The sequence below is a fragment of the Penicillium psychrosexuale genome (genome assembly GCF_028828465.1).
Source record: "Penicillium psychrosexuale strain IBT 29551 chromosome Unknown utg000004l, whole genome shotgun sequence".
Classification (NCBI taxonomy): Eukaryota; Fungi; Ascomycota; class Eurotiomycetes; order Eurotiales; family Aspergillaceae; genus Penicillium; species Penicillium psychrosexuale.
The window spans coordinates 942,934-969,211 of record NW_026643189.1 but is presented as its reverse complement, the minus strand read 5'-3'; the positions used below and the strand labels follow the sequence as shown (position 1 = coordinate 969,211).

General features: G+C 50.0%; 17 protein-coding genes across 17 annotated transcripts; 9 read left to right on the top strand and 8 right to left on the bottom strand.

The window, feature by feature from the left end:
- Positions 1-44: 44 nt before the first annotated feature.
- N7518_006163 (SDR family NAD(P)-dependent oxidoreductase) lies at positions 45-921 on the top strand (the record flags this gene model as incomplete). Its single annotated transcript, XM_057187090.1, has 3 exons — positions 45-100; positions 166-596; positions 650-921. The coding sequence occupies 3 exons, from the start codon at positions 45-47 to the stop codon at positions 919-921; spliced, it is 759 nt and encodes a 252-aa protein (XP_057038793.1).
- Positions 922-1,135: 214 nt separating this feature from the next.
- N7518_006162 (NAD(P)-dependent alcohol dehydrogenase) lies at positions 1,136-2,416 on the bottom strand (the record flags this gene model as incomplete). Its single annotated transcript, XM_057187089.1, has 2 exons — positions 1,136-2,308; positions 2,360-2,416. 2 exons carry the CDS (start codon positions 2,414-2,416, stop codon positions 1,136-1,138), a joined length of 1,230 nt encoding a protein of 409 aa, XP_057038792.1.
- A 667-nt stretch (positions 2,417-3,083) lies between these two features.
- N7518_006161 (D-mandelate dehydrogenase-like dehydrogenase) lies at positions 3,084-4,403 on the top strand (the record flags this gene model as incomplete). Its single annotated transcript, XM_057187088.1, has 6 exons — positions 3,084-3,170; positions 3,222-3,320; positions 3,373-3,604; positions 3,676-3,785; positions 3,838-4,119; positions 4,197-4,403. The coding sequence occupies 6 exons, from the start codon at positions 3,084-3,086 to the stop codon at positions 4,401-4,403; spliced, it is 1,017 nt and encodes a 338-aa protein (XP_057038791.1).
- Positions 4,404-4,751: 348 nt separating this feature from the next.
- On the top strand, positions 4,752-5,767 carry rpl17 (60S ribosomal protein uL22; the record flags this gene model as incomplete). The annotated part of the gene is made up of 4 exons (XM_057187087.1): positions 4,752-4,754; positions 4,921-5,134; positions 5,369-5,556; positions 5,618-5,767. The coding sequence occupies 4 exons, from the start codon at positions 4,752-4,754 to the stop codon at positions 5,765-5,767; spliced, it is 555 nt and encodes a 184-aa protein (XP_057038790.1).
- A 684-nt stretch (positions 5,768-6,451) lies between these two features.
- N7518_006159 (putative haloalkanoic acid dehalogenase) lies at positions 6,452-7,162 on the top strand (the record flags this gene model as incomplete). The annotated part of the gene is made up of 1 exon (XM_057187086.1): positions 6,452-7,162. The coding sequence occupies one exon, from the start codon at positions 6,452-6,454 to the stop codon at positions 7,160-7,162; it is 711 nt and encodes a 236-aa protein (XP_057038789.1).
- A 394-nt stretch (positions 7,163-7,556) lies between these two features.
- On the top strand, positions 7,557-9,060 carry N7518_006158 (uncharacterized protein; the record flags this gene model as incomplete). The annotated part of the gene is made up of 5 exons (XM_057187085.1): positions 7,557-7,593; positions 7,650-7,711; positions 7,761-7,817; positions 7,883-8,257; positions 8,314-9,060. 5 exons carry the CDS (start codon positions 7,557-7,559, stop codon positions 9,058-9,060), a joined length of 1,278 nt encoding a protein of 425 aa, XP_057038788.1.
- A 564-nt stretch (positions 9,061-9,624) lies between these two features.
- Positions 9,625-11,101, bottom strand: N7518_006157 (class I SAM-dependent methyltransferase; the record flags this gene model as incomplete). The annotated part of the gene is made up of 9 exons (XM_057187084.1): positions 9,625-9,712; positions 9,764-10,192; positions 10,252-10,438; positions 10,495-10,520; positions 10,571-10,684; positions 10,741-10,782; positions 10,832-10,918; positions 10,966-11,012; positions 11,060-11,101. 9 exons carry the CDS (start codon positions 11,099-11,101, stop codon positions 9,625-9,627), a joined length of 1,062 nt encoding a protein of 353 aa, XP_057038787.1.
- An 801-nt stretch (positions 11,102-11,902) lies between these two features.
- Positions 11,903-12,901, top strand: N7518_006156 (NADP-dependent oxidoreductase; the record flags this gene model as incomplete). The annotated part of the gene is made up of 1 exon (XM_057187083.1): positions 11,903-12,901. The coding sequence occupies one exon, from the start codon at positions 11,903-11,905 to the stop codon at positions 12,899-12,901; it is 999 nt and encodes a 332-aa protein (XP_057038786.1).
- A 1,136-nt stretch (positions 12,902-14,037) lies between these two features.
- On the top strand, positions 14,038-15,057 carry N7518_006155 (CAZyme family AA16; the record flags this gene model as incomplete). Its single annotated transcript, XM_057187082.1, has 1 exon — positions 14,038-15,057. One exon carries the CDS (start codon positions 14,038-14,040, stop codon positions 15,055-15,057), a length of 1,020 nt encoding a protein of 339 aa, XP_057038785.1.
- A 413-nt stretch (positions 15,058-15,470) lies between these two features.
- On the top strand, positions 15,471-16,259 carry N7518_006154 (uncharacterized protein; the record flags this gene model as incomplete). Its single annotated transcript, XM_057187081.1, has 1 exon — positions 15,471-16,259. One exon carries the CDS (start codon positions 15,471-15,473, stop codon positions 16,257-16,259), a length of 789 nt encoding a protein of 262 aa, XP_057038784.1.
- Positions 16,260-16,481: 222 nt separating this feature from the next.
- On the bottom strand, positions 16,482-17,147 carry N7518_006153 (uncharacterized protein; the record flags this gene model as incomplete). Its single annotated transcript, XM_057187080.1, has 4 exons — positions 16,482-16,634; positions 16,685-16,816; positions 16,877-17,049; positions 17,099-17,147. The coding sequence occupies 4 exons, from the start codon at positions 17,145-17,147 to the stop codon at positions 16,482-16,484; spliced, it is 507 nt and encodes a 168-aa protein (XP_057038783.1).
- A 573-nt stretch (positions 17,148-17,720) lies between these two features.
- N7518_006152 (uncharacterized protein) lies at positions 17,721-18,195 on the bottom strand (the record flags this gene model as incomplete). The annotated part of the gene is made up of 2 exons (XM_057187079.1): positions 17,721-17,900; positions 17,971-18,195. Coding segments are annotated over 2 exons (405 nt in total), but the record flags the coding sequence as incomplete, so codon positions are not given.
- Positions 18,196-18,682: 487 nt separating this feature from the next.
- On the bottom strand, positions 18,683-19,289 carry N7518_006151 (uncharacterized protein; the record flags this gene model as incomplete). The annotated part of the gene is made up of 2 exons (XM_057187078.1): positions 18,683-18,824; positions 19,015-19,289. The coding sequence occupies 2 exons, from the start codon at positions 19,287-19,289 to the stop codon at positions 18,683-18,685; spliced, it is 417 nt and encodes a 138-aa protein (XP_057038781.1).
- A 190-nt stretch (positions 19,290-19,479) lies between these two features.
- N7518_006150 (alpha-keto acid decarboxylase family protein) lies at positions 19,480-21,159 on the bottom strand (the record flags this gene model as incomplete). Its single annotated transcript, XM_057187077.1, has 1 exon — positions 19,480-21,159. The coding sequence occupies one exon, from the start codon at positions 21,157-21,159 to the stop codon at positions 19,480-19,482; it is 1,680 nt and encodes a 559-aa protein (XP_057038780.1).
- A 738-nt stretch (positions 21,160-21,897) lies between these two features.
- N7518_006149 (2-hydroxyacid dehydrogenase) lies at positions 21,898-22,896 on the bottom strand (the record flags this gene model as incomplete). Its single annotated transcript, XM_057187076.1, has 1 exon — positions 21,898-22,896. The coding sequence occupies one exon, from the start codon at positions 22,894-22,896 to the stop codon at positions 21,898-21,900; it is 999 nt and encodes a 332-aa protein (XP_057038779.1).
- A 461-nt stretch (positions 22,897-23,357) lies between these two features.
- N7518_006148 (L-lactate dehydrogenase) lies at positions 23,358-24,402 on the top strand (the record flags this gene model as incomplete). The annotated part of the gene is made up of 2 exons (XM_057187075.1): positions 23,358-23,417; positions 23,473-24,402. The coding sequence occupies 2 exons, from the start codon at positions 23,358-23,360 to the stop codon at positions 24,400-24,402; spliced, it is 990 nt and encodes a 329-aa protein (XP_057038778.1).
- A 163-nt stretch (positions 24,403-24,565) lies between these two features.
- Positions 24,566-25,798, bottom strand: N7518_006147 (uncharacterized protein; the record flags this gene model as incomplete). Its single annotated transcript, XM_057187074.1, has 1 exon — positions 24,566-25,798. One exon carries the CDS (start codon positions 25,796-25,798, stop codon positions 24,566-24,568), a length of 1,233 nt encoding a protein of 410 aa, XP_057038777.1.
- Positions 25,799-26,278: the final 480 nt, after the last annotated feature.

The following is a 26,278-nucleotide window of genomic DNA, read 5'->3' as shown; positions in this document are numbered from 1 at the left end:
TGATCATTGCATATCGTCAACATACGTATCAACTCTGTCGCATCATGTCACTTAACGAGATCCAGGGTCGGCTTGCGCTCATCACCGGCGCATCGGGAGGGTAAGCTATTCCCAACTCATATCACCCCAACACGGCGAATGAATAACTGACAATTAATTTTGTAGAATTGGATCTGCCTGCGCACACCAGCTCGCCCAACATGGAGTGCATCTCGCCCTGACATACGCGAGCAACCTGACCGCCATGAACGCGCTGGTGACCGATCTGCAGGGCAAGTACGCCAATAACAAGCTCCATATCTCAATCCATAAAGTGGACGTAGGTTCCGCTGACGACATCGAGACGATGTTCCAGCAAATCGATATCGAACACGGCCACCGACCTGATATCCTGATCTCGAACGCCGGGCACGGGAAGCGGATTCCCCAAATCTGGGACTGCTCTCTCGAAGAGTTCGATCATACTATACATGTCAACCTGCGCGCTTCATTCATTCTCGTCAAGGGGGTGGTGGAGCATATGAAGAGCCAGAATTGGGGGCGTATTGTGTTTATGTCCTCGATTGCTGCGCAAGGTGGAGGAATCAATGGATGTCGTATGTATAACTTCTTTCCTTCTCTAGGGAATACCAAACTGACTCTGTTTTAGATTACGCCGCCTCTAAGGGTGGTCTGACAGGAATGATGAAGAACCTTTCTACCCGACTGGCTGAATTCAATATCAGTGTTAACGATGTGGCACCTGCCATGATTGGTGACACTGGTATGATCCCTAACGCTGCGGCTATCCCTGAGGTGGCAGCTGGGATTCCGCTTGGTCGCCTCGGGACTCCCGAGGAAACGGCCAATGTTGTGACTATGCTTGTGAAAACAGGCTACATGACGGGTCAGAGTCTTTTGCTGGCTGGAGGGTTGAAATGAGCAACCCAATATTATGAAGAATAGTATAAGAAGTGGAAATATATCTCATGGCCTTTCGGGCCCTACAAGTTATCACGGTTATCACCTCAATTTTGTATATGCAATTTTGTTGTTCGTAATCCTCTCCACATATATATCCATCTTTTTGCTATTGTCACAATTCGGGTATTTTCAAACACAATCATCATCATCGCCGTCGTCCTCATCAGCAAATTTACAGAGAGCCATTAGAGCCCCGTCGGCTCTCAATAATAACCTTTACAACAGGGTTCCCTTCCTCATCAACTCCCTTTCCGGCAAGGGTAAACGCCCGCTCTCCCTCCTCCAACTTGAGTCTATGGGTAACGACCTTCTCCTCAACACTCTTCATCTTTCCACTCGCCAGCAGCGCAATGGCAGCGGGGTACGCAGATCCATCATAACGGAACACACCAATGATATCGACCTCGCGCAGCGCGGCCGCACCAACAGGTAGCGTCTGGATAGGATTTCCCATACCAATCTGCACCAGCACACCACCGGGCGCACTAGCATAAATACCCGCCTGCACGCAAGCTGGCACACCGGTACAGTCATAAACACGACTGAACCCGTTCACAATGAGTCCATCCTTCGCACCGACGGCTTTAATCAACGCAGCGGCAACCACCTGCGCATTCTCCAGCGCATAAGCCGTCTGCTCAGCATGCGGCGCATCCTTCGGCGGAGGCGGAGTCTCAGACCTAGGAATAAGCGCTGTCTTAAGACCAAGGCCCATATCCTCCGCGATCTTGAGTCTCCGCGCATCGATATCCGCAACGACAATCGCGGAGAAATTCTCACTAGCCGCCAGCGCGCCAGCAAGCAGCAGGCCGATAGCGCCGGCGCCGAAAACCAGCGCCGGGGTCTCCTCTCCAGCAGCGCGGTTCTGCTCAACCTCCGCCTTGCTCGGCGGGTGTGAGCGACGCACAGCGTGCAGCGTGACGGCGAGCGGCTCGACGAGCGCACCGCCTGCGTCGCTCACGCTGTCTGGGAGCAAGTGGCACATGTCCGCTGGGTGGTTTGTGCGCTCCATCAGCGTGCCGTCGAGGTGGGGGAAGGCTTTTGCTGAGCTGCGGAATTGCATGGCTTTGCAGATGTTGTAGCGGCCTTGTTTGCAGAGCGCGCATTTGCGGCATGGGAGGCCGACTTCCAGAGCGACGCGGTCGCCGACTTTCAGGGTTGTCACGGCGCTGCCGATGGCTGTTACTGTGCCGGCGGATTCGTGGCCTAGACACATTGGTGCCCGCACGACGAAGTCGCCATTGCGTCCGTGGCTGTAGTAGTGGAGGTCTGAGCCGCAGATACCTGTTGCGCGGATGGCGACTTGGACTTCGTTTGTAGATGGGGCGGTGATGGAGCGTTGTTCCTGGGTTTGGGTTAGTTTGGTCCGAGTTGGTTAGTATTTAGAGTTACTTACTAGGCGGAGGTCTTTGGCGCCGTGGAGAACGAGCGCGGTGGTGGTTGTGCTTGCCATAGTGTGTAGTTCGTATAGAGAGTAGTGGGTAAGAGTTTCAGAGAGAATAGAAGAAAGGATTGAAGTAAATAGCGAAGAAGTAGCGAAACCCGACCTCTGACGGCATTTGGAGTCAACTCGGCCCGTTGGTGCCCCTCTACACATCCAAAACACCCCACTTGGTCGTCGTGGGGGGAAAGTCTTGGGCCCGGAGGTGCTCCGCTGTCGGTTATTGCACCGAAGGGGAGATTTGGATAGCCGACGTGGGGGTGATGATTCTTGAATTTGCACTTGGTAGAAGGTCAAGAAGTAATAAGTGAAGAAGTGAAGTTAATGATAATCGTTGTATAAGCAGATAAATGTAGAAATTGAGTAGAAATGTTCTAGGTTGATGTATAAGTATGTATACGATCTATAAAATCCATACATCTATATCCACGACACTGTCGGAGGAGCCCCCGTTACGACATGGGGGTTATGCGATAGCGGGGACATTTGAACCTCCAATGATCTTCTGATTTCTGGAATCTTGGAATTTCTTCTTTCTTTTCATTCTCAGTTGCTAATCTCCTAATTGCTCGCTTCAATCCCTCAATCCTCTCTTGATACACTCCTATAGAACCTTAGGACTCTACAAATGTGAGCAACCCCGCTGACATCATTTGGCGCATCTAACATTAGCAGCAACATGGCAACACAATCAGCTCTCCTCATTGGAGAAATCACACACGCGCGCACGGAATGGGAGAGCCTCTCATCTTTCTTGACATTGAAGGTAAGTGATTCGTACTGCGCCGCGACCGAATCTTGCTCAACAGACAACTAGGAATTCCCCAGCGGAACCAGAGAAGAGTTCATCGCAAACTGCAAGGCTGGCAAGTATGACGATGTAGTCGTCCTCTACCGGTCCAACAGCTCCACCAAGGTAGATATCGGCCTTACCTTTCACTTCGAGTTATCCAACTGACAACGCATAGTACACCGGTCCATTCAATGCAGAGTTGCTCGCAGTCCTGCCTAAATCTCTCAAGTACGTCTGTCACAACGGAGCAGGATATGACAACATCGACGTTGCCGCCTGCACGGAGAAGAACATCGCTGTGTCCAGCACCCCAGTCGCGGTCAACAACGCGACAGCCGACGTGGGCATTTTCCTGATGATCGGCGCTCTGCGCCAGGCTTACGTGCCTATTACTGCTCTCCGGGAAGGTAAGTGGCTAACCAGAGCGGAATGATATTCTTTCCCAGTAATCGGTGACTAACCATAATTCCCACAACAGGAAAGTGGCAAGGCCCGATCACCGCAGGAGGAAAGCAGTACAGCACTACCCTGGGCCATGACCCCAAGGACAAGGTCCTCGGAATTCTGGGCATGGGAGGCATCGGACGGGTATGTAGCACAGAAAGTGATATACCACCTGACCAGAGCTAACCATGAGCAGGAAATGGCAATTCGCGCCAAGGCCTTCGGGATGAAGATCCAGTACCACAACCGGTCCCGTCTATCACCCGAGCTGGAAGCCGGCGCGACATACGTCTCGTTCGACGAGTTGCTCGCCAATTCGGACGTGCTCAGCTTGAACTTGGCCTTGAACGCATCCACGCGCCACATCATTGGTGCTAATGAGTTCACCAAGATGAAGGATGGCGTCGTGATTGTTAACACGGCTCGTGGTGCGCTGATTGATGAGAAGGCGTTGGTTGCGGCACTTGACTCTGGCAAGGTATGTATTGCTGCGCTATACTTCAATGTTCCTTCCATGAATATGCGGACAATCCCGGCTGACTGGCTGTTCTATAGGTGCGCTCTGCTGGTCTGGATGTGTATGAGTGCGAGCCAGAAATTGAGCCTGGGCTCGTTAGCAACCCTAATGTTATGTTGCTGCCGCACATTGGTACTGGCACTTACGAGACTCAGAAGGATATGGAGATTCTGGTGTTGGATAACATGCGGTCGGCTGTTGAGAAGGGTGAGCTTATTACACAGGTTCCAGAGCAGAAGAAATAGACAAAATAGGGTATATAGATATGGATTTATGAAGAATAAAATTGTTCCGTTCAATCATTAATGATCAGTTTATGAAGTATAGTTGTGACTTAAGATGTTCCCCTAAGTTGATTGTAACAGTGAACCTCAAGGCTGAAATGTGGGGCAGAAACCAATGACTAAGCTCTGACATAACTCAAAAATAATCCACCCAAAGCGGCTAGCGTTAGGGCTCGCTTAGGGCCAGAGCGCCAAGAGCGAAAAAAACCGCACCAAATCTAGTGGCTCAAGCGAGAGCCGGACGACGACGAAAAGCGACAACAACTCATCACCGAGGACCATCACACCCCCCTCGCCAACTCCTTCAAGATGGTGAGTGCTGCATGTCCCTGTCATCGATAATGACCTTTCGCAATCCCATTCTCTACGAAATGCCACTCGTGTGATGCACATTCAATGTCCGATCGCCGGGTCGACTTTCGCTACATCACCAACACCCAACGACGATCCCATTGCTAACGAGCGATGCTTTTCACAGGTCCGTTACGCCGCACAGGAGATCTCGGAGGCCAAGAGCGCCCGCGCGCGCGGCTCTTACCTCCGTGTCAGCTTCAAGAACACCCGTGAGACTGCCCAGGCCGTCAACGGCATGAAGCTGTCCAAGGCCCTCACTTTCCTCGAGAACGTTACCAAGAAGACCATGGCCGTTCCTATGCGCCGCTACGCTGGCTCCACCGGTCGCACTGCTCAGGGTGAGTCGCCCTTTTGAAGAAATTTCCGGATGGATTGGAGTTTTGGATTTTGGGGAGGACGAACAGCATCACCAATATACGACAGCCACTGGGATGTGAAACGAAATGACGAGGAAAATATGAATGGGTTACGAGGATGGATTTCTTGGCTTATTGGCGATGCTGTGCATTCTACAATCTGGATGAAAATTTGTGAACGGAGTCGAACATCGACTGACAATTTTCGGTTTACAGGAAAGCAGTTCGGTGTCTCCAAGGCCCGCTGGCCCGTGAAGTCCGCTGAGCACATCATCGATCTGCTCAAGAACGCCGAGGCCAACGCCGATGGCAAGGGTCTCGACACCAGCGCTCTGATCATCAAGCGCATCCAGGTCAACCAGGCTCCCAAGGGTCGCCGCCGCACTTACCGTGCTCACGGTCGTGTACGTTTTTCCTAAGATTTGGTTGAGTCGGTATCCAAAAATGCTGACCTTTTCTTTCCAGATCAACCCCTACATGACCAACCCCTGCCACATCGAGCTCATCCTCACCGAGGCTGCCGAGGAGGTCAAGAAGGCCAGCACCGACAAGCAGGTCCGCCTCTCTTCCCGCCAGCGTGGCACCCAGATCCGCCGTGCTCTCATCGAGGCATAAACGGATCGCCATAAGAAGGTGTGAGGGGACGTGTGGTTACGCAATGTGAAAAGATTTTTGCGGTGGACGGGAAGGATCGGAGTTCTGTGCATCAGCTGTGTATGTTGGAACGGACTCGATACCGGATCATACAAGATTTTAAGGTCATGCCAACACTCGGAGGAGAACCCAATAAAAAGTTTAAACGATATGGCCCAGGATGATGGAAATAGGATTCTGTACTTCCCGATCCAATCATGATACAAACGTGGTTCTTTCTCCGTGACTCTATCGAGTGATTTTTCTTTTGATAGAGAGTGTTCCATTTCTGTCTTGTTTAGCTCACACCTCTGTCGAGGTTTCGGTCTTTCGGTCATATAATGTGATCTTATTTTTTCTGTTTTATATATGCATTATCTGATCTATATGATCTATCGTAACGATGAGTGGATATCTCGATGCCCAGAATTACCTTTATATGCACTTATGAGGGGATTTTTGGTAGATATGGAATCTTGAGGAAATTCTGCCTATACCACTTCTAGTCCCCGACAATCCTTATCTAGGAACCATGCCAAGGTCATTGATCTATAAGCAGGGATCTAAATGCGGGGGTATAAGTACTCTGTAGTCCAGAACAGAATACACTTCGAGATTCCCTCATCCAATCTACTCCCTCTCTATATATATCACGATCAACCCAAAATGACCAGCCTATCAGACTACAGCCTCCTCTGCTTCGACGTCTACGGCACTCTAATCGACTGGGAAAGCGGCATCATCGATGCATTGGCACCAATCCTCTCGAAAAGCAGCACCCAATTCACCCGTGAACACCTTCTAACAACCTACCACGAGCTTGAGAGCACCCAACAAACCGCAACCCCGGACCTTCCATACTCAGACCTGCTAGCAGCAATCCACCCCACCCTCGCCGCGCGCCTAGGCCTCAACCCGCCAACGGACGAGGAAAGTCGCCAATTCGGCAACTCCGTCGGAACCTGGCCGGCCTTCCCAGACACCGTCGACGCCCTCCGCCGACTGTCAAAGCACTACAAGCTGGTGGTGCTGTCTAACGTGGACCGGGCTTCATTCGCCAAGTCCAATGCCGGCAGCTTGCAGGGTGTACCGTTTGATATGATCCTTACCGCGCAGGATATTGGCAGTTACAAGCCGGATCCACGGAACTTTGAGTTTATGTTGAGTGCTGTGCAGCGCGAGTTTGGGGTTGAGCCTGGACAGGTTCTGCAGACGGCGCAGAGCCAGTTCCATGATCATCAACCTGCGAGGAAGGTCGGCATTAAGTCGGTTTGGATTGAGCGGCCTGGGGCTTTGATGGGGAATTCGGCGGATCCGATCTTTGATTGGCGGTTTAAGACACTGGGGGAGATGGCAGATGCTGTTGAAGCAGAGTAGAGTACGATATCAAGTACTTGGTACTTATAAATATATGTCTCATGCATAATGAAATGATGTACCGTCTACCTACCTTCGTTCGTGGCTGAGTCACCAGGGTCAAAACATCATGGATCCCTGGGCAGGTGAGACTAATTGCCTGGAGCCTGATGGCACTCAGCTTGGCAATGCAGATTACCTGGATGCGTGCGTGGAAGGTGGCGTTGACCGCTGGGGACATTGACTTATATATATCTCATTGCTCGCTTTTATTGATCAACTAGCGAGGGCACCTATTGCTAGTTCCATACTAGTTCGAAGCAGTTGGGCCCCTAGTAGGATTATTCTTTAGCAATTTGATCCCTTTCTTCCCTTTCAAAAACCCTCCCCAAAAACAAGCGACTGTGCGATCACCATGAAGCGCTTCCTGGGATCTCTGAGCCGGCGCTCAAGTGAGTGTCTACTCTCCACGTCTCCCCGCAAATCACTGATTTGTACCTGAATATAGGCTCCAGCGATAGTGTCGAATACAGCGAAGACTCACCCGAAGCCGTTGTCCTGCAAGCATTGGTTTGTGCTTAGTCTCGAGAGATTGAATATGGCACACTGACACCTCCAGACTGCCTTCTGCGAATCGAATCAGAATGTGAATGCGGATGGATCTTCGCACGACGCGGTACGTGCCTCGGAGATGATAACACACCCCCTTTTCGAGACTGACAACCGATTCGCACACTCCAGCAAGGAACTGAATTCGTCTACCTCCCTCAAATCGTCGAAACCGCCGAGTCAAGCCCCAATGCCGCTAAGGAAGCGGCTCTGCGCATTCGCAAGTATCTCACCGACCCCGCCGGTACCTCGAACCACACCCAGTACAATGCGATCATGCTCATGCGCATCCTGGCTGACAACCCGGGGCACACCTTTACACGCAACTTCGATGCCAAATTCGTGACGACCGTCAAGGAGCTGCTGCGCACAGGACGCGATTGGAACGTGCAGAGCTATCTCCGCCAGTATCTGGATAGCCTCGAGCAAGAACGCGCATGGGACGAAGATCTCAAACTGCTGCTTCAGATGTGGGCGAAGGAGAAGACGAAAGCCTCTCACGGTCTGGTGAGTACATCATAGTCACCTTGCACGCCCGCCGTCCAAGACTCTAACTTGGCCAGATCGATCGTTTCCCAATGAATTCCGTCGTCCCACCGCAAGTCCCGCCTAGGTCTCACCCTCACCAACAGCCATACGGCCTGTCCCGCGCGCCGACAAATACCCTCCCCACGCCGGTGGAACTAGCAGCCCGCATCGAAGAGGCGCGTAATTCGGCCAAGCTGCTCACGCAATTCGTCCAGTCCACGCCGCCAATAGAACTGGAAGACAACGATCTCATCAAGGAGTTCGTTGACCGCTGCACGACCGGTTCGCGTGTTGTTCAAGGATATATCCACGCAACCAACCCGGCTCCGGACGAGGACACCCTGTTGACGCTCATTGAGACGAACGAGGAGATCTCCGTGGCGCTGTCGCAACAGCAGCGTGCCATGCTGAAGGCGCGCAAGATCAGAGGATCTTCGTCACCAAGCTCGTCTAATTTGAATAGCCCTTCACCGACGTCGCAGGCTGTCGCACCAGGAGTTACGAATTTCTCTCCTCCCCCCGTGGCGCCAGCTGGCATTTCAACGCGCAGCTCCGAATCCCCGGCACAGTTGCCTTCTCCGACTATGACTGGTGGTCGCCCACTTGCTTCTCATCCACTCAATTCCAATCCTGTCGGGGGATCTGCAACTAATAGCCGATATGAATACAAGCCTGAAGACTTCCAGGTGCGGAACCCTTTCGCGGATGACTATGCCACGAATGAATCGGAGGAGAGGAATCGTGTGCATTTTGATTCGCAGGCCCAGAGTGATCGCCGATAGCACGTCTCTCTCTCTTTTGTCATCGCCCAGTCTTTTTCTTTTTGTTATGCTCAACTCTGGTTGTGGTTTTGTCGATTTTTACAAGCGCATAGCCTTTGCCTTTTTTCTTTCCCTCTTTACCCTCCATGATACCTCGCACATTGTTACCCCACATATTCATTGGCTTTTACTGCGAACACCTTCAGCAGTATGTTTGATCCACAGGAGAGGAGCGTGCGCCGTCGTTTCATACCCTAGGTACATATACCTTCGAGGTAAATACATGCGAGTCTCTCACCCTCCGTCCTCTAGTGTTGTGCAGGGCATTGTCCCTCTAGATCATCATATGTATGTGCACACAGCTACCAGCAAAAGATCGAATGCATTGGTAGGAAGTCATAGACAGCACCCACAAAGAGTCCAAAAAAGCACAAGACGCCAATCCAAGGCTGGCTGCGTCCAGCCATTCCAATCAACTCGCCATATCAGACATGTCATCCTACAACAAATGACAACGCAATAAATACTCCCTTCATCTCATATCCTAACAACCTATTTCACTTACCGCCACAACGAAATATTCTTTCAATGCTCAGTCTTGACAGTAACACTCTCACTAGTCTCCGCCTGAGCTCCCTGCTCAGGCAAAGGCTTCCTCGCCCACACACGTCGCCTGTATAAAAATCAGCCCACACCCACAAGAAGCAAGGGAGGGAAAACATACGCGCGCTGATAAATATGATAGCGAGGATTCTTAAGCTCGGCCCTCAGCTTCGCAACATAAACAATAACCTCCTCCTGCGACCAAGGCTGCGGCGCCCCGAATTTACACAGCAACCACATAGCCCAGCCCTCCATACCAGACATCCAATGCTGGTAGTTGACCGTGCCAGCCTCTTTGTATCTCTGGTCTCGGGCCCAGGGGCCAATGGGCCACTTGTATTCTTTCTGACGGATATCCACGAACCCAGCCTCGCGGAGAGCGTCTTGCATTGTGTCGATTGTTTCTAGCGGGCGGCCGGCGCGCTTGCCGCATGCGGATAGCGCTGGGCCCCAGCTGCGGAGGACGCTGTCTGCTGGTAGGCTGTCGTCGTCGCATTCGATGTACGGGCTTGCTTCTAGTTGCTCGATCCAGCCGCCTGGGGTGATGTTGCTGATGGGGTTGGGTTAGATTATGGCATGGGAACTGGGAATAGGGATGATGATGCTTACTCGTAGCATTGCTTGTAGACGCGTTTCCATTCTGCGTCACTGAAGGATCCGATCATGATGCGCATGTGGATTAGGTCCTGGGGTTCATTCCAGGTCCATTCCTCGGCGATGTTGTCGACTTCTAGGAGGCAGTTTGGTGGCATCCATGTTATTGGTGGTGGGAAGAGGTCGACTCCGCGGACAGTGGCTGGGGTTTTGGTTAGTATGTTGATATGGTGAATTGGACCGGGGCTCCGGACTTACTTGTTGGGAACATGTCGGCTACATCGCTAGAAGAGGGTGAGTGGTGATCCTTTATGAAAATGAAAGGTCCACATACATGGCCCAGTTCCCGAGACCTGTTCCGAGGTCGAGGATGTTTTTGGGGTCTTTAACAGGCGACCGGAAAAGCGGGTTCTCTTGGTCTGAGTCCATGACGAGGGCTACCAAGTGGCTGCAATAGTCAGTTACCATTTGAACAAAGACCATATGTAAGAGAAATCCACATACCCAGCTTCGTAACAATCGAACTGCTTCTCATCCGATGGAATCCTGGCAGGAAGTAAGCAGGCAATACCTCGATTCGGAAACCAATGCGTACAGATATTCCTTGTTGCTCAATGTTTGATATCGCCGGCCATTCTCCTCTAACCCGCGATAAAGCGAGGAGCCGATCGAAGTGGTTTCCCTGGATTGTGTGAGAGATCTCCATATAGGCACAGAAATAAGACTTACGATTGCCAGTCATCGCCGTAAACGGTCGTGATATGGGTCGTGGGATCCTAACATTGTCAGAAACATAAATCAAAGAGATATGAAGTATACATACCACGGCAATATCATCCTCGGGCTCAGTATGTATTCTATTCATTGTAGAGTGTTTTCAGAGAAAAAGCAGAGTAGACGATCAAACTCGAGAGCGAGAATCCGGAACCTGCTCGACGGAGTTACTGGATCGAAAAGCATTGGACCACATGGCAGGAGCACATGGCATCCCGCTCGTGCATGTCACAGGCCAGATTAGGAAATGCAATTGTCGAAACCTCCGCTGCCATAGGCTTGAACTGTGGGCTGGGATGTGTGGCATTGTGGGGTGGGAAATCTCTTCCGATTGATATGAGCCGTCGGATTGGACGTCGTCTGGGTACTCGCATGCGGAATTGCAAAAGTACTCTTGTCTACCAATAGGAAGGGTCGATCTAAAGTGTGTATTCTTCACGGAAATCCTGCTAAGAATTCCGCTTGGCCTAGTGAGCCCACCTTGTTGTCTCAAACGGGAATAATATCACACATATTCACTAAAATCGTCAAAAGGATATCTATCGCTTTATAGTTGAGGTTGTCTATCTTCTATCTCCTCCGTATATTGTAGTGTTTTACAATTTTGTCAAAGAGAGATGGAATATGACGGGCATTTATGATTCGTAGCTATAGTTTCCGATACGAGAAATACGAGCATTTAGGTTAGTTGAGTTCCAATTTAGCGCAACATTAGGATATATTCTCCAGATACCAAGATAGGCTATCAATTAGCTAGCCTATGCGGGATATCCGGCCGGATGACGCCTCACCACTCGAACTATATAACCCAAGAACAAAACACTATCAACACATTCCTCATTGAATAACAACGTATCGAATTCCAAACATGTCAAACTCCCTTCCCTCCAAAATGTTCAGCATCATCCAAAAAACCGCCGCCTCCAAAACCCTCACGATAACAAGTACACCCCTCCCAACTCCAAATCACGCACAGGGAGAGCACCTCATCCAAATAAAAGCCTGCAGCCCCTGCACCGGCGAGCTCCTCTGGCCAAAGAACTTCCCTCCGCCAACAGCGCGCACTCTAATCCCATGTCCAGACATGGCGGGAATCGTCATCTCAGCACCGGAAGACTCGCCCTTCCAGCCCGGTGATGAAGTGTACGCACGCACAAACTATAGCCGGCCAGGAAATGCGCGCGAGTATTCCATCGCCGTTACGGACGAGCTGGCTCATAAGCCTACGGACCTAAGCTGGGTCCAGGCTGCTGCAGTTCCTGTCTCTGCGCAGACGGCTTGGCAGATTCTGTTCGTTCATGCTCTTGGTACCGGTGCAAATGAGGGAGAGATGGACCTGGAGGGTGCTAAAGTTGCCTGGTCTGGAAAGAGAATCCTTGTCACTGCTGCTTCTGGTGGTGTGGGCATTTGGCTCGTGCAGTTGGCCACGCTACTTGGTGCGGAGGTGGTTGGGACGTGTGGTCCTCGGAATGTGGAATTTATGAGATCACTTGGCGCGAAGGAGGTTCTTGATTATCGGGCAGTGGATGTGAAGGAGTGGGCTCAGTTACCTTCTAATAAGGTGGATGTCGTTGTTGATTGTATCGGGGGGAAGGCTCTTCAAGATGCGTGGTGGACTGTTAAGGATGGTGGTGTTGTGCTGAGTATCTATCAGCCACCTCTGCAGGCCTGTCCAGAGGGGTTTAAAGGTGAAGGTGTGAAAGATTTGTTCTTTATCATGAAGCCTGTGAGGAGACAGTTAGAGGAGATTTCGAAGTTGCTTGAGAAGAGGCTGTGTCGGGGATTGGTGGATAGCGTCTGGCCTTTTGAACAGTATGAAGAGGCATTCAAGAGACTGGATGAAGGCCATGCGAAGGGCAAGATTGTCTTTGATCTGTCATTGAATCGCTAGTAGCTGAGGTGGACTGATGTTTCTTGGGCACTGTTGCCATACACGAAGAGATGGATGTGGTGGTGCGAGTATATAGTGAATCTTGTTTAATTGCCTATCATTTTCCATTGGAGCATATCGCACAGAGTAAGAGAACAGTATCCAAGAGCCACTTAGGTAGGGGAGATGCCAATCAGGCTCTATAAAATACTCCGGTGTCATGATTGGTGGAATTTCGGCAAGCCGACGCTAATAACTTCAAACTTCACAATGCTCCGTCTCCTGTAAGGGATTAGCTGAAGCTCTTCGCTCGGAGGCATTGCGTACAAGGTATTGCATATGCGAGAATGTCCAATGCTAAAGGGTCGGGCAGCAGATATCAGATGATATTTGACTGTGTGAAATCCTGACAGCTCATGAATTTCCTATTTAGATTCATCGGATCTAGTTCGATTTCCAAAGCACCAAGTGGACTACCCGGGAGAATCCTGGAACGAAATTGGAAAATCGTCCGAAGAGAACTGCCAAGTCATGTTTATTCTTCCATCTCCACGTGTTTAATCAACTTCAAGCATCCATAAAACTCCATGTCTCACCTGTCACCACCCCCCATTGGCAGCCCTGAGGTCTCCATCAACGTGAAACCCGGCGCATCCCTGTTCGGCGCGTGGAGCCAGGCTTGGCAACCCTAGCCTCAGGAACATCTCGTCTCCAGACGATCATCCAGTCTGGTTCAATATACACCCGAACCCGAGGCCATATTGCCCTGTGCTTGCCGCCAGTCTGACCAGTCCCTTCCGGTGGGGAAGCGCTGTCCCTTGAGTATATCCGATGTGTTTCAGTATGATACATCATGGATCCAGGCCTAATCGCTGTTCATGATGCCTCTGGTAAGTGGTAAGCTACTGTTTCTAGTTGATTAATGTGCAGCTCAGGTAGACCTCCTTTTGAATATGTCCACTATATAAGCAGCGACATACCATCGTGGCAAGACCAGTTCAGCATGCTGGTCAGTCTTTTTTGAATTTCATTCACATTCACATTCATTTTCTCCGGTTTGAGACCGTGCAGACTCTCGTTCATCAAGTATACATTCATTCATCGGTCCGGTTTACCGATTATTTTCATTCACTTCCCGACATCCCAATTCACTAAACATGAAGTCTTTCACCCCCGCCCTGGCTTTCGCCAGCATCATATCCTTGGTCAACGCCCATGGCTTCGTCACCAGCCCGGCAGCCCGCGAGCCCGGTACCGCAATGGGAGCCGCCTGTGGCCAGCAAGTCCTGTCCAACCAAGAGTCCGACAAGTACGGCAACATCCAAGGCGAGCTGCAAGTTGCCGCCACCCAGACCGACTACAACGCCGCCGAGTGCGACATCTGGCTGTGCAAGGGCTACAAGTTCGCCGACAACCAGGCCAACATCCAGTCCTACACGGCAGGAGAGGAAGTCGCCTTCACTGTTGATATTCGCGCCCCGCACACCGGTGTCGCCAATGTCTCTGTCGTCCAGACTTCTTCCAACACGGTCATTGGCAGTCCCCTGATCTCCTGGGATGTCTATGCATCCGTAGCCACCGGCGTCACTGCCAACGAGACCAGCTTCAGCGTCACTATTCCCGACGATCTTGGAAGCCAGTGTGCCACCGCCGGTGACTGTGTGTTGCAGTGGTACTGGTACGCAGAATCAATCGACCAGACCTACGAGTCGTGTATCGACTTCACTCTCGGTGGATCTGGTAGCTCGGCGGTTGCGTCCACCTCATCCACCTCGTCGACCTCGTCGATCTTGTCGACCACCAGCTCTACGGTGATTGCTGCCACTACCACCCCAACTGCTGCTGTTGTTGAAACCCCTACCACGGCCGCTGTTCAGCCTACAACCTCCACCACAGTTGCCGCTGTTGTTGAAACCCCTACCACGGCCGCTGTTCAGCCTACAACGTCCTCCACCACAGTTGCCGTTCAGCCTACTACTTCCACCACCACGGTTGCGGCCCAGCCTACTACTTTCGCCACCACTGTCCGTCAATCGACTACTTCTGCAGCGGCGCAAGTCCCTACCACCAGCGCTGACGCCTCCGCTACTACCTCGGCCGTACCTTTCCCCACTGGTAGTGCTGCAGATGTCCTATCCTGGATTGAGTCCTTGTTGGGCAACTTGGTGGGTAATTAAATGCGGAAGGCGCGAACCTCGGTCCACTAAAAAGCGGGCAGCGTAATGTCGCACATCATGTTCATCTTATCTATCTGTACCTCATATGTTAGCTAGTAGCTAGATATATCGGTAATTGGATGTCGGATTTACCAGCTTTCTTCCTCGTCCTGGATTCCAATGCAACGCTGTTCATAGCGATATCGGAGCGATCACCGAACATCCGACATCGCCACTTCCTGATTCACCCCATTAAACACGAGATATCAATATAAAGACAAAGTATTGCCCATACTACCAAACAACTTCTAGTATTTAACACCATCAAAACAATGTCTTGTCGCCTGAATCCCACAGCAACGAGATTACTCACCCACTCTACAAGAATCCCAATCCCAACCCCAAGACCAATCTACAGACACTTCGCCACAACAATGACCCAACAAACCAAAGACTGGAGCGCAAACCAATACCTCAAATTCGAAAACGAGCGCACCCAGCCCGCCCGCGATCTCCTATCGCACGTGCCCCTAACAGCCCCAAAGAGAATAATCGACCTAGGCTGCGGCCCAGGCAACTCAACAACAGTACTAGCAAACCAATACCCATCAGCAAAAATAACAGGGCTAGACTCATCACCGGACATGATCAAGCGCGCAAAGAAAGTCCTCCCAGATCATAACTTTCACATCGCAGACCTGTCCACGTACACGCCCGACCCAGCCACGCCAGTCGACCTCTTCTTCTCGAACGCGGTGTTCCACTGGCTGAAAGCGGATGACCGTATCGCGGTCATTAAACGGCTGCTACAGCCGCAGCAAAAGGGCGCGGTCTTCGCGCTCCAGGTACCGCATAATCTGAACGAGCCGTCGCATCTGCTCATGCGCGAGACTGCTGCCGAGGGTCCGTGGGCGGCGAAACTGGCTGGGGTGCAGAGAGATGGGTTTCAGTCCCCGCAGGAGCTGTATGATCTGTTGAAGCCGGTTTGTAGTCGGGTTGATGTTTTTGAGACGAGTTATTATCATTCGTTGGAGAGTCATGAGGCGATTATTGAGTGGGTTAAGGGGACGGGGTTGAGGCCGTTTTTGGAGCCGTTGGTGGATGGGGAGGAGGCTGCTTTTTTGGCGGATTATTTGAGGCGCTTGCGGGCTGCTTATCCCGTTTCGTTTGATGGGAGGGTGTTGTTGAAGTATCCGCGGTTGTTTTTGGTTGCTGTGAAATGATTTATACTTGTGTGTATAGCATTATTACTGATTCTTTCTAATGTCGCACGGTTTTTAGCAATGGTATTTGCCGGGAATTCTAGTATTCATTCTATCTAACTTGATGGAAGTCTTGAAATAGAAAAATATGGCATGCATGGATCGATGAGACGATGGACGAGTTCACATCCGCCTTACTACCCAGTAAGTGTAGATAGAAGAGAGCACATTCCAAATAATAGCTTAGACTGTTCCCGAAGCAGCAATCTTAATGGTACCATCAGTCTTTCCAGACCGATCCAAGCTCTTGCTCTCCATCTTCTCGAGAATATCCTGACCAGAGACAACCTCTCCGAAGACAACATGCTTACCATCCAAGTGAGGAGTTTTCACAAACTAATCCAGTCAGAACAAGACATCTCCCATCAATTTCTTTTCCAACTTACAGTAATGAAGAACTGAGAACCATTGGTATTAGGTCCAGCATTTGCCATGGAGAGCAATCCGCCCTTAGTATGCTTGGTCTGGAAGTTCTCATCCGCAAACTTCTCGCCGTAGATAGACTTGCCGCCCGTCCCCTGAAAAGAAAGTGAAGATTAGCCGGAGCTCAGATTTCCCTGGGGATACCCGTGACTGACATTTCCGCGAGTAAAGTCACCACCCTGCGCCATGAACCCGGCAATCACGCGGTGGAAAGCAGAGCCCGCATAGCCGAAGCCTTTTTCACCTGTAGCGAGGGCGCGGAAGTTGGTCGCGGTCTTGGGGACGACGTCGTCATAAAGTTTGAACTCAATTCGGCCCCAATTCTCCACTAGTACGCGTGTTAGCGTCGCTGGGATGAGATAGGGGAGTGAACTTACCCTGGCCCTTGGGTGAGGTGTATTCGATATCGAAATAGGGGTTGGACATGATGAATTGGATGGAATTAGGTGATTCGGGGTAAGGTGAGAAGTATGTAGATTGATGAGCCTGGAAGGGGCGGGGTAAATAAATGCCCAGGTGAGGGGCTCGGACGAATATGCAGGAATGAGGTCATCTTAGGTCTGGATTGTTCAAATTGGACGTGTCAGGGCATATAGTTGGACATAGTTGGATATACTTGGACATCGGAGGACATAGTTGGACAAGGGTTGTCCGATTCATGGGTACCTTGGATGGCTCTTATACTTCTACAACTTCAATGTCACTTTGAATGTCTTAGACCTTGTTTACCAGTCAACATTTACTAGTGTTCTCTATGAAATTGAGGATAAAATAAATTTAGAAAGTTCATTGGATTAAGAAGGCTCTCAGACCGTCACAGTCATCTTCGCCAAGATGCTGCCGTCGCAAGTAATACCCAGGAAAGAGAATAAGAAATTGAAGACAAGTAAATGAGGCGGCAGTGAGAATCATGAGAAAAATGACCACGCAAAACTCCTATACCGAGTCTGTCTTCCCTCGTCGCGTCACCTCTGCATTGCCGCCGAAATCCCGATCCATCTAGTCAGAATCTTTAGATGCGCCAACCATAACATCATCCTCATTGGCATCTTTGTCGGAGGAAGCATCGGGGGCGGCAACTTTAACATTCTTCTCAAGCTTCTGGTTAAGTCGCGAGAACTGCTTCTGCAAGGTTGAAGTCGATTTGCCCGTCTCTTTGGCGACAGCATTCCAGTCAATCTGTAAGACAACGTAGTCAGTATTGACATGCTATAGTGTGTTTAATCAGACATATCAAGATATCTGAGACACTTGCCTTCATGCTGCTAGTCTTGATACATTTCCACAAGAAGATCACGTCCTTATCAATGATAGCGAGCGAGATCCTGGCAGGGGAGGCTTTGGCAGGGGAGGCTTTGACCGGAGTTCGCTTTGCAATTCCTCCTGCCTTGACTGGTTTGGTCACCTTGGCCTTGGGGGTGGTTGGCTCTTTAGCCATGTCGATAATAGCAAACTTGAAGGTGGATTGAGTAAGAGCTGTCTGAGAACAGAGCTGTGGCTGGAAATAATGTTTGATAGATGGAGAAAGTGAGTAGAGGAAGGGAGATGAAAGGAAATTGATTGTGATTTATAGCTGGTGTTGCTGCACGTGAGTTGACCCTCTGGGCTTTCGACCAAGACCAAATGCACTCAACGACCTACTGTACCGTACTCAGTGCTTCTTTAATAATTTATTTCTCCACAAAGAACAGTTTAGGATGGAAATTGATTTGAGGCATAAGTGTCCTTATACCAGACCAAAGAGGTTTGATTGCAAGGCTTTGTTCTATGCCAGCGAATGCTTCCAAAAGGAAAATCTCCCTAGAAGCCAAAACCTACCTTCGAGGTCAGATCTCGGGTGACACAGCACCACTATCTTGCCTCACAACACCTCCCTGTGAATATATTGAGAAGACCCACTATACTTGAATAGTGCTGGAATACTCTTTGTATGCCCTCTGGGCAGGAGCGTCTTGGTCAAGTCATCGGGAGAAAAGGTTGCGGGGATTTTTGTATTGGAGGACAGCGTCGTTGCAATCGTCAACCAAAGGCAAAGGGTCATGCCCGTGTCCATTGTGCATTGTTGCTAGGGTATTAGCAATATTAGCGTCTAGCATTCCTTGTCTGAAAATGCTGATTCTCCTCTTCGACAAGCGAAGATCTTAGACTGGTATTGTGGTCATGTCAGTGTGGGCAGTCTCATAGACATAGTCGACATTGTTGACATCGAGCACGAATAAGAGCACGAATAAGAGTGCTTCTGTGGGTATATGTTCACGGCGAGGAAACAAGTTTCAGCGTTTGGCTGGCTTACACGAACCGAATCCTCGACCGTTGACGCGAATCGGCGTATGGAACCCAGCTATAACCTCCAATGTCGAGTACGCTGTTCGGTGTGTCGCCAAGTATTCGTATTGTTGTTGATCCAACCGTTTCGAGGAAGCCGTTGATGGTGCCTGGAATCTGACTCTTGATACGCTCACGGATCTGTCGAATTTGCTCTTCCATTTTCAGGGTAGGTTCTGATGCAATGCGGAAGAAGGGGGTTTGTTTACGAGGTTCGCGTTCAAGTCGAGTCCACACCGCCATGATGTCACTTTTCTAAAAAGGGAATAGCGCGGCAGAAACACTTGCCAAGGAAGGAAGCCATACGGAGTAGCTCTAGAAGACAAGACAGGACGTGGTACAATTCATTTTCTGCCAGATTAGGAAAGTACACGAAGTGTACTCAGCTATATTAATGATGAATACAAATTATTACAATAATGCACAAAGATTCCTATGCCTTGGGAGCACGACCATTAGCTGCAGCCACGAAATGACCCCAGCTGATCAACTCCTTGCTGCAGTCATCACGGTCGATGGCACACTCGATTAGAGTCGGTCCGTGTCGGTTCTTTTTCGCTGCTTCGATAGCCGCACGAAGCTGTCCTGTGGTGGTGGCGCGGAAACCGCGGCCATGCCCATCTTTCGCATTGAACGACTCTACGAACGCGGCATAGTCCCAGTTCTTGATGTTGTTGTAAATCCCATCATGAATCTCGACCTCAATGGTGTATCCAATGTTGTTGATGAGGAATATAGTAACGGGAATGCGCAGTCTGGTTAGTTGCGATACTTCCTGCGCTGTCATTTGGAATGACCCATCCCCGACCAGCGTGATCACTTGCCTATCGGGGTGCCCAACGGCATAGCCAAGGGATGCGGGGATGGACCATCCAATGTGACCCCATTGCATCTCAACCTCCAATCTGGTTCCTTCGGGAAGCCGCATTTTAATAGCATCGAACCAAGCATCGCCGGTATCAGCAAAGAGGGTTGTCTTCGAGGTGACGATATTCTGGATCTGCAGACACATCTCCTTTCGTGTGAGCTTTTCATTCGTGTGACTGGCAGTCAGGGTTGGCTCGGCTGGGCTCAACCGTTTATATTCCAGCATTGTTGCCGGGTCTTTCTTCACAAGATGTGACAGTCCAGACAGAAACTCTTTCAAGTAGACACGAGAGTATTCTGCTCCCGGGAGCTGAATCTGGTCAACGTCGGCCGTCACGCGTATGGAATCGGTCGGCTCGCTCGTCCAGCCGACAGTGCTATAGTCGGTAAAGACTGTTCCAACGCAGACGATCACGTCGGACCAGTCCACGATGGACTCAGCACCCAGCGTGCTGGCGAGACCCCAGTAAACTCCAGCGAACTGAGGATGATTCTCCGGAAAGAATGACTTGGCACTAGGCATCACTGCCACCGCGCAGCCTAATGCTTCCGTGAAGTCTCGGAGAGCGCCCTCGGCTTTGGCAGGCCTGACTTTTGGACCAACCAAGATCGTAATCTTACTTTTTTGTGACAAAAAGGTGGCTGTCTTGTGAACAGCCTCCTTCAGAACGGCAGGGTCACTATGGAGAGGCTCCAAGATGACCGACGGTGGTCCCGGGGGCGCACACGGTTGGTTGGACAAATTTGTAGGAATCTCGATGTATACAGGTTTCTTAGCACGGAGTGCTTTGCGGATGGTAAAGTCGATCAGTTTCGGCGCATCCAAGGCGCGACGAATTGAAACCGCAGCGACCGTGATCTTTTTCGCCATTTCCAACTGATACTCAAAGTCATGAGTCCCGAGCGTGTGGTGAAGTAAGTTGAAATCACCTGAATCGTTGGTGTTGGGAGAGCCACTGATGAGAATGACAGGGAGGTTTTCACCATAGGCACTCCCAATGCCGTTGAAAGCTGAGAAAGCACCGACGCTGTAGGTGACAACACATGCAGCGACGCCCTTGGCTCGTGCGTAGCCTTCAGCGGCCATGGAGCAGTTCAATTCATTCGTGCAGTTGATCTCGTTTAGACTGGGTTCCTGTTGCAGTTTGTCCAACAGGATCAAGTTATAGTCACCCGGCACTACGAAGTGCCTCTCGATACCAATCTGAGCCAGCCGGGTGGCTAGGTAGCTTCCGACTGTAGTCATGGTGATTTATGGTGAACAGGTTCGTGATAGTGTAGAAAATAATTGAAAAATAATATGGATTGACTTGATAATAGAATTGTGCCCGCGTTCAAGGCACAGTATTTAAATCTGTTGCGCGGCACAAGCTGTCAAGTACAATGTTCTAGAGCTCCATATTACCTCGATCTAGAACAATCGTGAATCATACATATCATATGCTCTTACACGCATGATTAAGAGCCTGACTATACACATTGTGCTTCCGCTTACAGTTGTCTATGACGTGGTAAGGCTGAGGGATATAGCTAGCCACCGATGCAAGTGAACCTCTCAAGCACCACGATCAACCACAGTTCCAAGCTAAAGCTCATTGATATAAAGTTTCTTTGACGTCTACACGTGGTGTGATGCAGCACCGAAAACGTCTGATTCGGCCGAAGAGGTTCCAAGGATAGTGAGCTATGTGGCGATTTTCGATGTACAACCTCCTATGAGAGATATACGGCTTTATTCTCCAAGGTATTTTGGTATTAGTTTGATGGGACTGGAAATGTTTAAGATCCATATTTGTTTGTTGTATTATGGCTTTTAAACTGTAGCTAGAGCATCTGGAGGCATTTATTTGAGCAGACAATATTTTTTGGATTTGATTTTATATATTATATTATAAAACAACTTTTGAAGTTCATAAAGATCCACGAAGTAAATAGACAAGTAAATGACAGTTTTGAACTCAGTCCGCGTCAAGTTCACACTGAACTAACTCAGCGTCACGCTTGTCTCCACTTGGCCGTTCTTTTCGAATTGACCAACGCTAGAAAGCGTTGTGTTGGCGATCGACTCGAGAGCTTGACGGGAAAAGAACGCCTGATGACCTGTAACGATAACATTGGGGAGGGTGATCAGCCGCCGGAAGGTGTGGTCTGAAACTATCTGCTCAGATAAATCGCGGAAGAACAGCGGCTTTTCGTATTCATAAACGTCCAGTGCTGCACCCCCGACATGCCCACTTTCCAGTCCGTCAAGCAGAGCGACAAAATCAATCAATGCCCCGCGTCCGGTATTGACTATGGTGACACCTGGCCTGGTGATCCGAAGAGTATCCGAGTTAATCAGATGCCGAGTGTCTGGCGTCAAAGGACAATGTAGACAAATGACATCAGCTTGTCGAAGTAGCTCTTCCTTGCTCACGTACTTGACGCCGATGGAAACCAGCTCAGGATTCTGAACGATATCGCACGCAAGAACTTCACAACCAAGGCCGGCGCGGAAAGATCGAGCGACCAACGAGCCGATCCGACCAGCACCAACAACTCCGATCGTTCGACCGTAGAGGTCTGTACCGAGAAGGCCATTGAGTGCAAAGTTGTCCTCCCGAACACGTAGCCAGGCTTTGTGGATTTTCCGTTCTAGACAAAGAACCAGCCCGAGTGTGTATTCCGCCACTGCATTGGGCGAGTATGCAGGGACGCGCACCACCGTGATCCCGGCCTTTTTGGCAGCAACGAGATCCACGTTGTTGAATCCCGCGCATCGGAGGGCTATCAACCGAGTGCCATGCTCCGCCAGCTTGTGAATCACATTGGCGTTGATCTGGTCGTTGACGAACACGCAGATGGCTGGGAAGCCAGAGGCCAGAAGAGCAGTCTTCTCACTTAGACCTGCCTCGTGATAGGTGATTTCATGTTTGAATGCCCGATTAGACTGATCCAGCGATGCCTTGTCATAGGGCTGGGCACTGAACACGGCGATTCTCATTTTAACGGCTTTTGTAATGTTCAATTGAGGTTTCGAAGGGAATTCTCTTGAGACTGCTTCGACTTTCTTGGATACGATTGAACATTTTTATAACCGTCTGTGTAATTGCAAGTTCAGTTCATCTACCTTGGATCTCTTCAGCCACGTCGGCCGAGACGGAAAAGGATATACCGAGTAAACTCCATCTCAGATATCAGCCATTTTGATCGACGAAAACAAAGTCAATGAGCAAGATCATGCCGTGGCAAAAATATTTATTTCGTCATGCGTCTGTACATGACACAATTTAGAAGCTCTACGGATTCTAGAGCTTCAATTATGTGACGTGTTGACTCGTTTCACTTCAAGAGCAAGTTCGATCTACAGAGGAGGTTTGACTATAAATAGTCGCGATTGATATTATATCTAATAATCAAATCAGAAAGCAATCAGCAAGCAATCAAAACAAAGCTTTGCACACAATGCAATCCAATTCAGCCCGAAATTCTTCAAAAAAGCCTACAATTGCCATCGATCTCCATGTTAGTTCTGAAGCCTCACTTGATAAATGCATTGAGCACATACTGATTACAAAAGCCGGTCAAAATCGCCATCGTCGGCGCAGGCAATGTCGGGGCTTCTACCGCTTACGCTCTTCTTCTGAGTGGTCTCGCAGCCGAAATCGTCCTGATCGACCTTAATCGACGCAAGGCCGAAGGAGAAGTAATGGACTTGAACCATGCAGCTCCCTTCTCACATCAGACCAAGATCACACTTGGTGATCTTGAAGACTGCTCTGAGGCAGCGATTGTCATAATCACAGCTGGCGCAAACCAGAAGCCCGGACAGTCACGGTTGGATCTCTTACGGATCAATGCCAAAATCATTGAGGACATTGTTCCAAAAGTCACGCAAATGGCCCCATCCACCATTCTTCTTATAGCGAGCAACCCAGTCGATGTCTTGACCTTCCTGAGCTGGAAATTGTCTGGGTTCCCGCCGAGCCGCGTGATCGGGTCCGGTACTGTTCTGGACACCGCACGCTTGCGCGACACTCTAGGCCGACGATTGGATGTTGACCCGAGTAACATCCATGCAGACGTTATCGGGGAGCATGGTGATAGCGAATTGCCAGTGTGGTCGCGGGCCAATATATCAGGTATCCCGTTGGCGGAGTTTTCCCAGCAGGCTGGTCAGGATGCACAGGATATCATGCAACAATCATTCCAAGACACCAGAAATGCTGCTTATGAGATAATCAAGCTGAAAGGCATGACGGACTATGGTATCTCTGCTGGCTTGGTGAGGATCGTGGAGACTATACTCAGGAATGAGAACACGCTTATGACTGTGTCAACGGCTGGAACCTTTGCAGGCGTGAGTGAAATCGCGTTGAGCATGCCGAAAAAGGTAAACCGAACCGGGGCCCACCATGTTATCGACATCAAGCTGTCTGAAGAAGAAAGTCGGGAACTGGAAAAGTCGGCGCACACTATCAAATCTAGCATAGAATCTTTGAAGTCATAATGTCAGAATGTCAGAATGTTTTATCAACTGCGGGATCGTCTTACCGTGTGGTTCCACTCTTTGACAACCACGGGACTAGGTAATGAGTACACAAGGTTGAAGCCAATCATTTGAAAGTATTAAAGATAGATTCCTTCCTTTCGCAGTCTAGTATTCTAATCGACTATACACTATTCACAGCCTCGATTAACGAGCGGCTCTGTGGTGGCCTCTCCCAGCGAAAGCAATATTGCTCCATCTTCATTGCGGTGAATCTAGACCGGCGGCCAGTCATCCAGTGTGGCTTGCCATCCCGGGTTGTACCTATCTCGAATGGTACATCGTAGTCGGGCGGTGTTGGCAGGTCCGGCCATGTAACTCGGTGTGGTGCTTTGAGATACCTTTCCATATCCCCGTCGGCTCTTCGCGTTGCTATCCATTCGCTCAAGAAGTTGCGAAACTTCGATACGTCAGAGTCAAGTTCGCGATTGACGATCCATTCGATACTTTGCACCATGTCTATATGTCGATCCCAGTGGGGGATATCCGAGAAGGAAGTATCATTCGTGATAAGCTCGTAGAGTGTAAAGGCGATACCAGTAACATCATCTCGACCTTCGTATAACCGTCTCTTCCCGGATGCAGCCCAGTCGAAGTCGAAGACAACGATCTTATTTGTACAAGGATCGATCAGTAGATTTCGGGGAGCGATATCTTGGTGCATAATCCCTAGTTCTAGGTTGAGAAAATCCACGACTTGAGTAAGCTGTTGCAGCCACTCGAATCGAAAAGGGATCTTTGGATTGGCGAGAGTTCCACCTAGGATGTACTTCGTTGTGAAGCCAATTACCCGGGACTCCTGGTCTTCAAGGACAACGCGATCGAATGGTATGATATTAGGATGTGGCGGCAGTCTCGTAAGAATGTTGATTTCATCCCAGGCCATTTGCATTCTCAAAGGCTTATTCAAGACGTTAAACTTGAAAACAACCTTTTGGGGAATCCTAGATTCGTTTTCGTACGATACAATATCAACGCCTGGTCCAAGCCGGTCAAGCTCTTGGAGCTTAGAGTACTGGATTGTACGGCAATCGGCTAGCGATCCACATAGTGAGAGAGGAATATATGCAAAAAATAGAGTTTCGTCCTCTTCTGGATTTGTCGAAACCCCGGTAAGGAGCCCATCGTCGTCGACTGTGATGGCGCGAACTTCCGGCGATAGATTATCGACGAATCGCGCCAAAATCGAGAGCTCCCTATCTTCTTCGGGTGGAAATAGTTTGGCGGTGCCTTTGATCTTGAGCATCCGAATTTGATCCCAATCCCAGACGTTGCAATATGTTTCGGTGGTGGGGTTGTCTCTCGGGCCGTAGTAGTTCTGGCCTTCGGACCAGAATCTGTCTTGAGGGTTGATCATGGCAAAAGTCGCGTGTGTCTAATGTCAGAAAGCTGCGTTGGCAGGGCTGCAGCTTTAAATTTCAGGATTCGCCAGTTCGCTGAGCCGATTCTCGAAATGTCACTCAGCTTTTGGAAAAAGTGGCCCACTTTGTATGGTGAAATGGTCGTGCACGGCCCACCCCCATACAAAAATTGTCCCCCGCAGCAATTTCTAGCCACTTGTACTGCAATTTGCATTTTTACACCCCAAATGTGGTCGGTGGGTATGTGTAGAAGGGATCGGGGACCGCGATAGTGACTGCGTTGTGTTGTACCCGCTAGTTATATAATTCTGTTAAGCATTACTCCGTAAGAATCAACTCATCCGACCCCCGCATCTTAGCGTAAATATAGTAATTAAGCACCCAGGACCAAATTTGGCTGGCCTGCTCGTTTAGGAATACGTTCGCCACCTACCTTTCCAGACTAATAAGAAATCTAAGTGCACGACGACGATCCT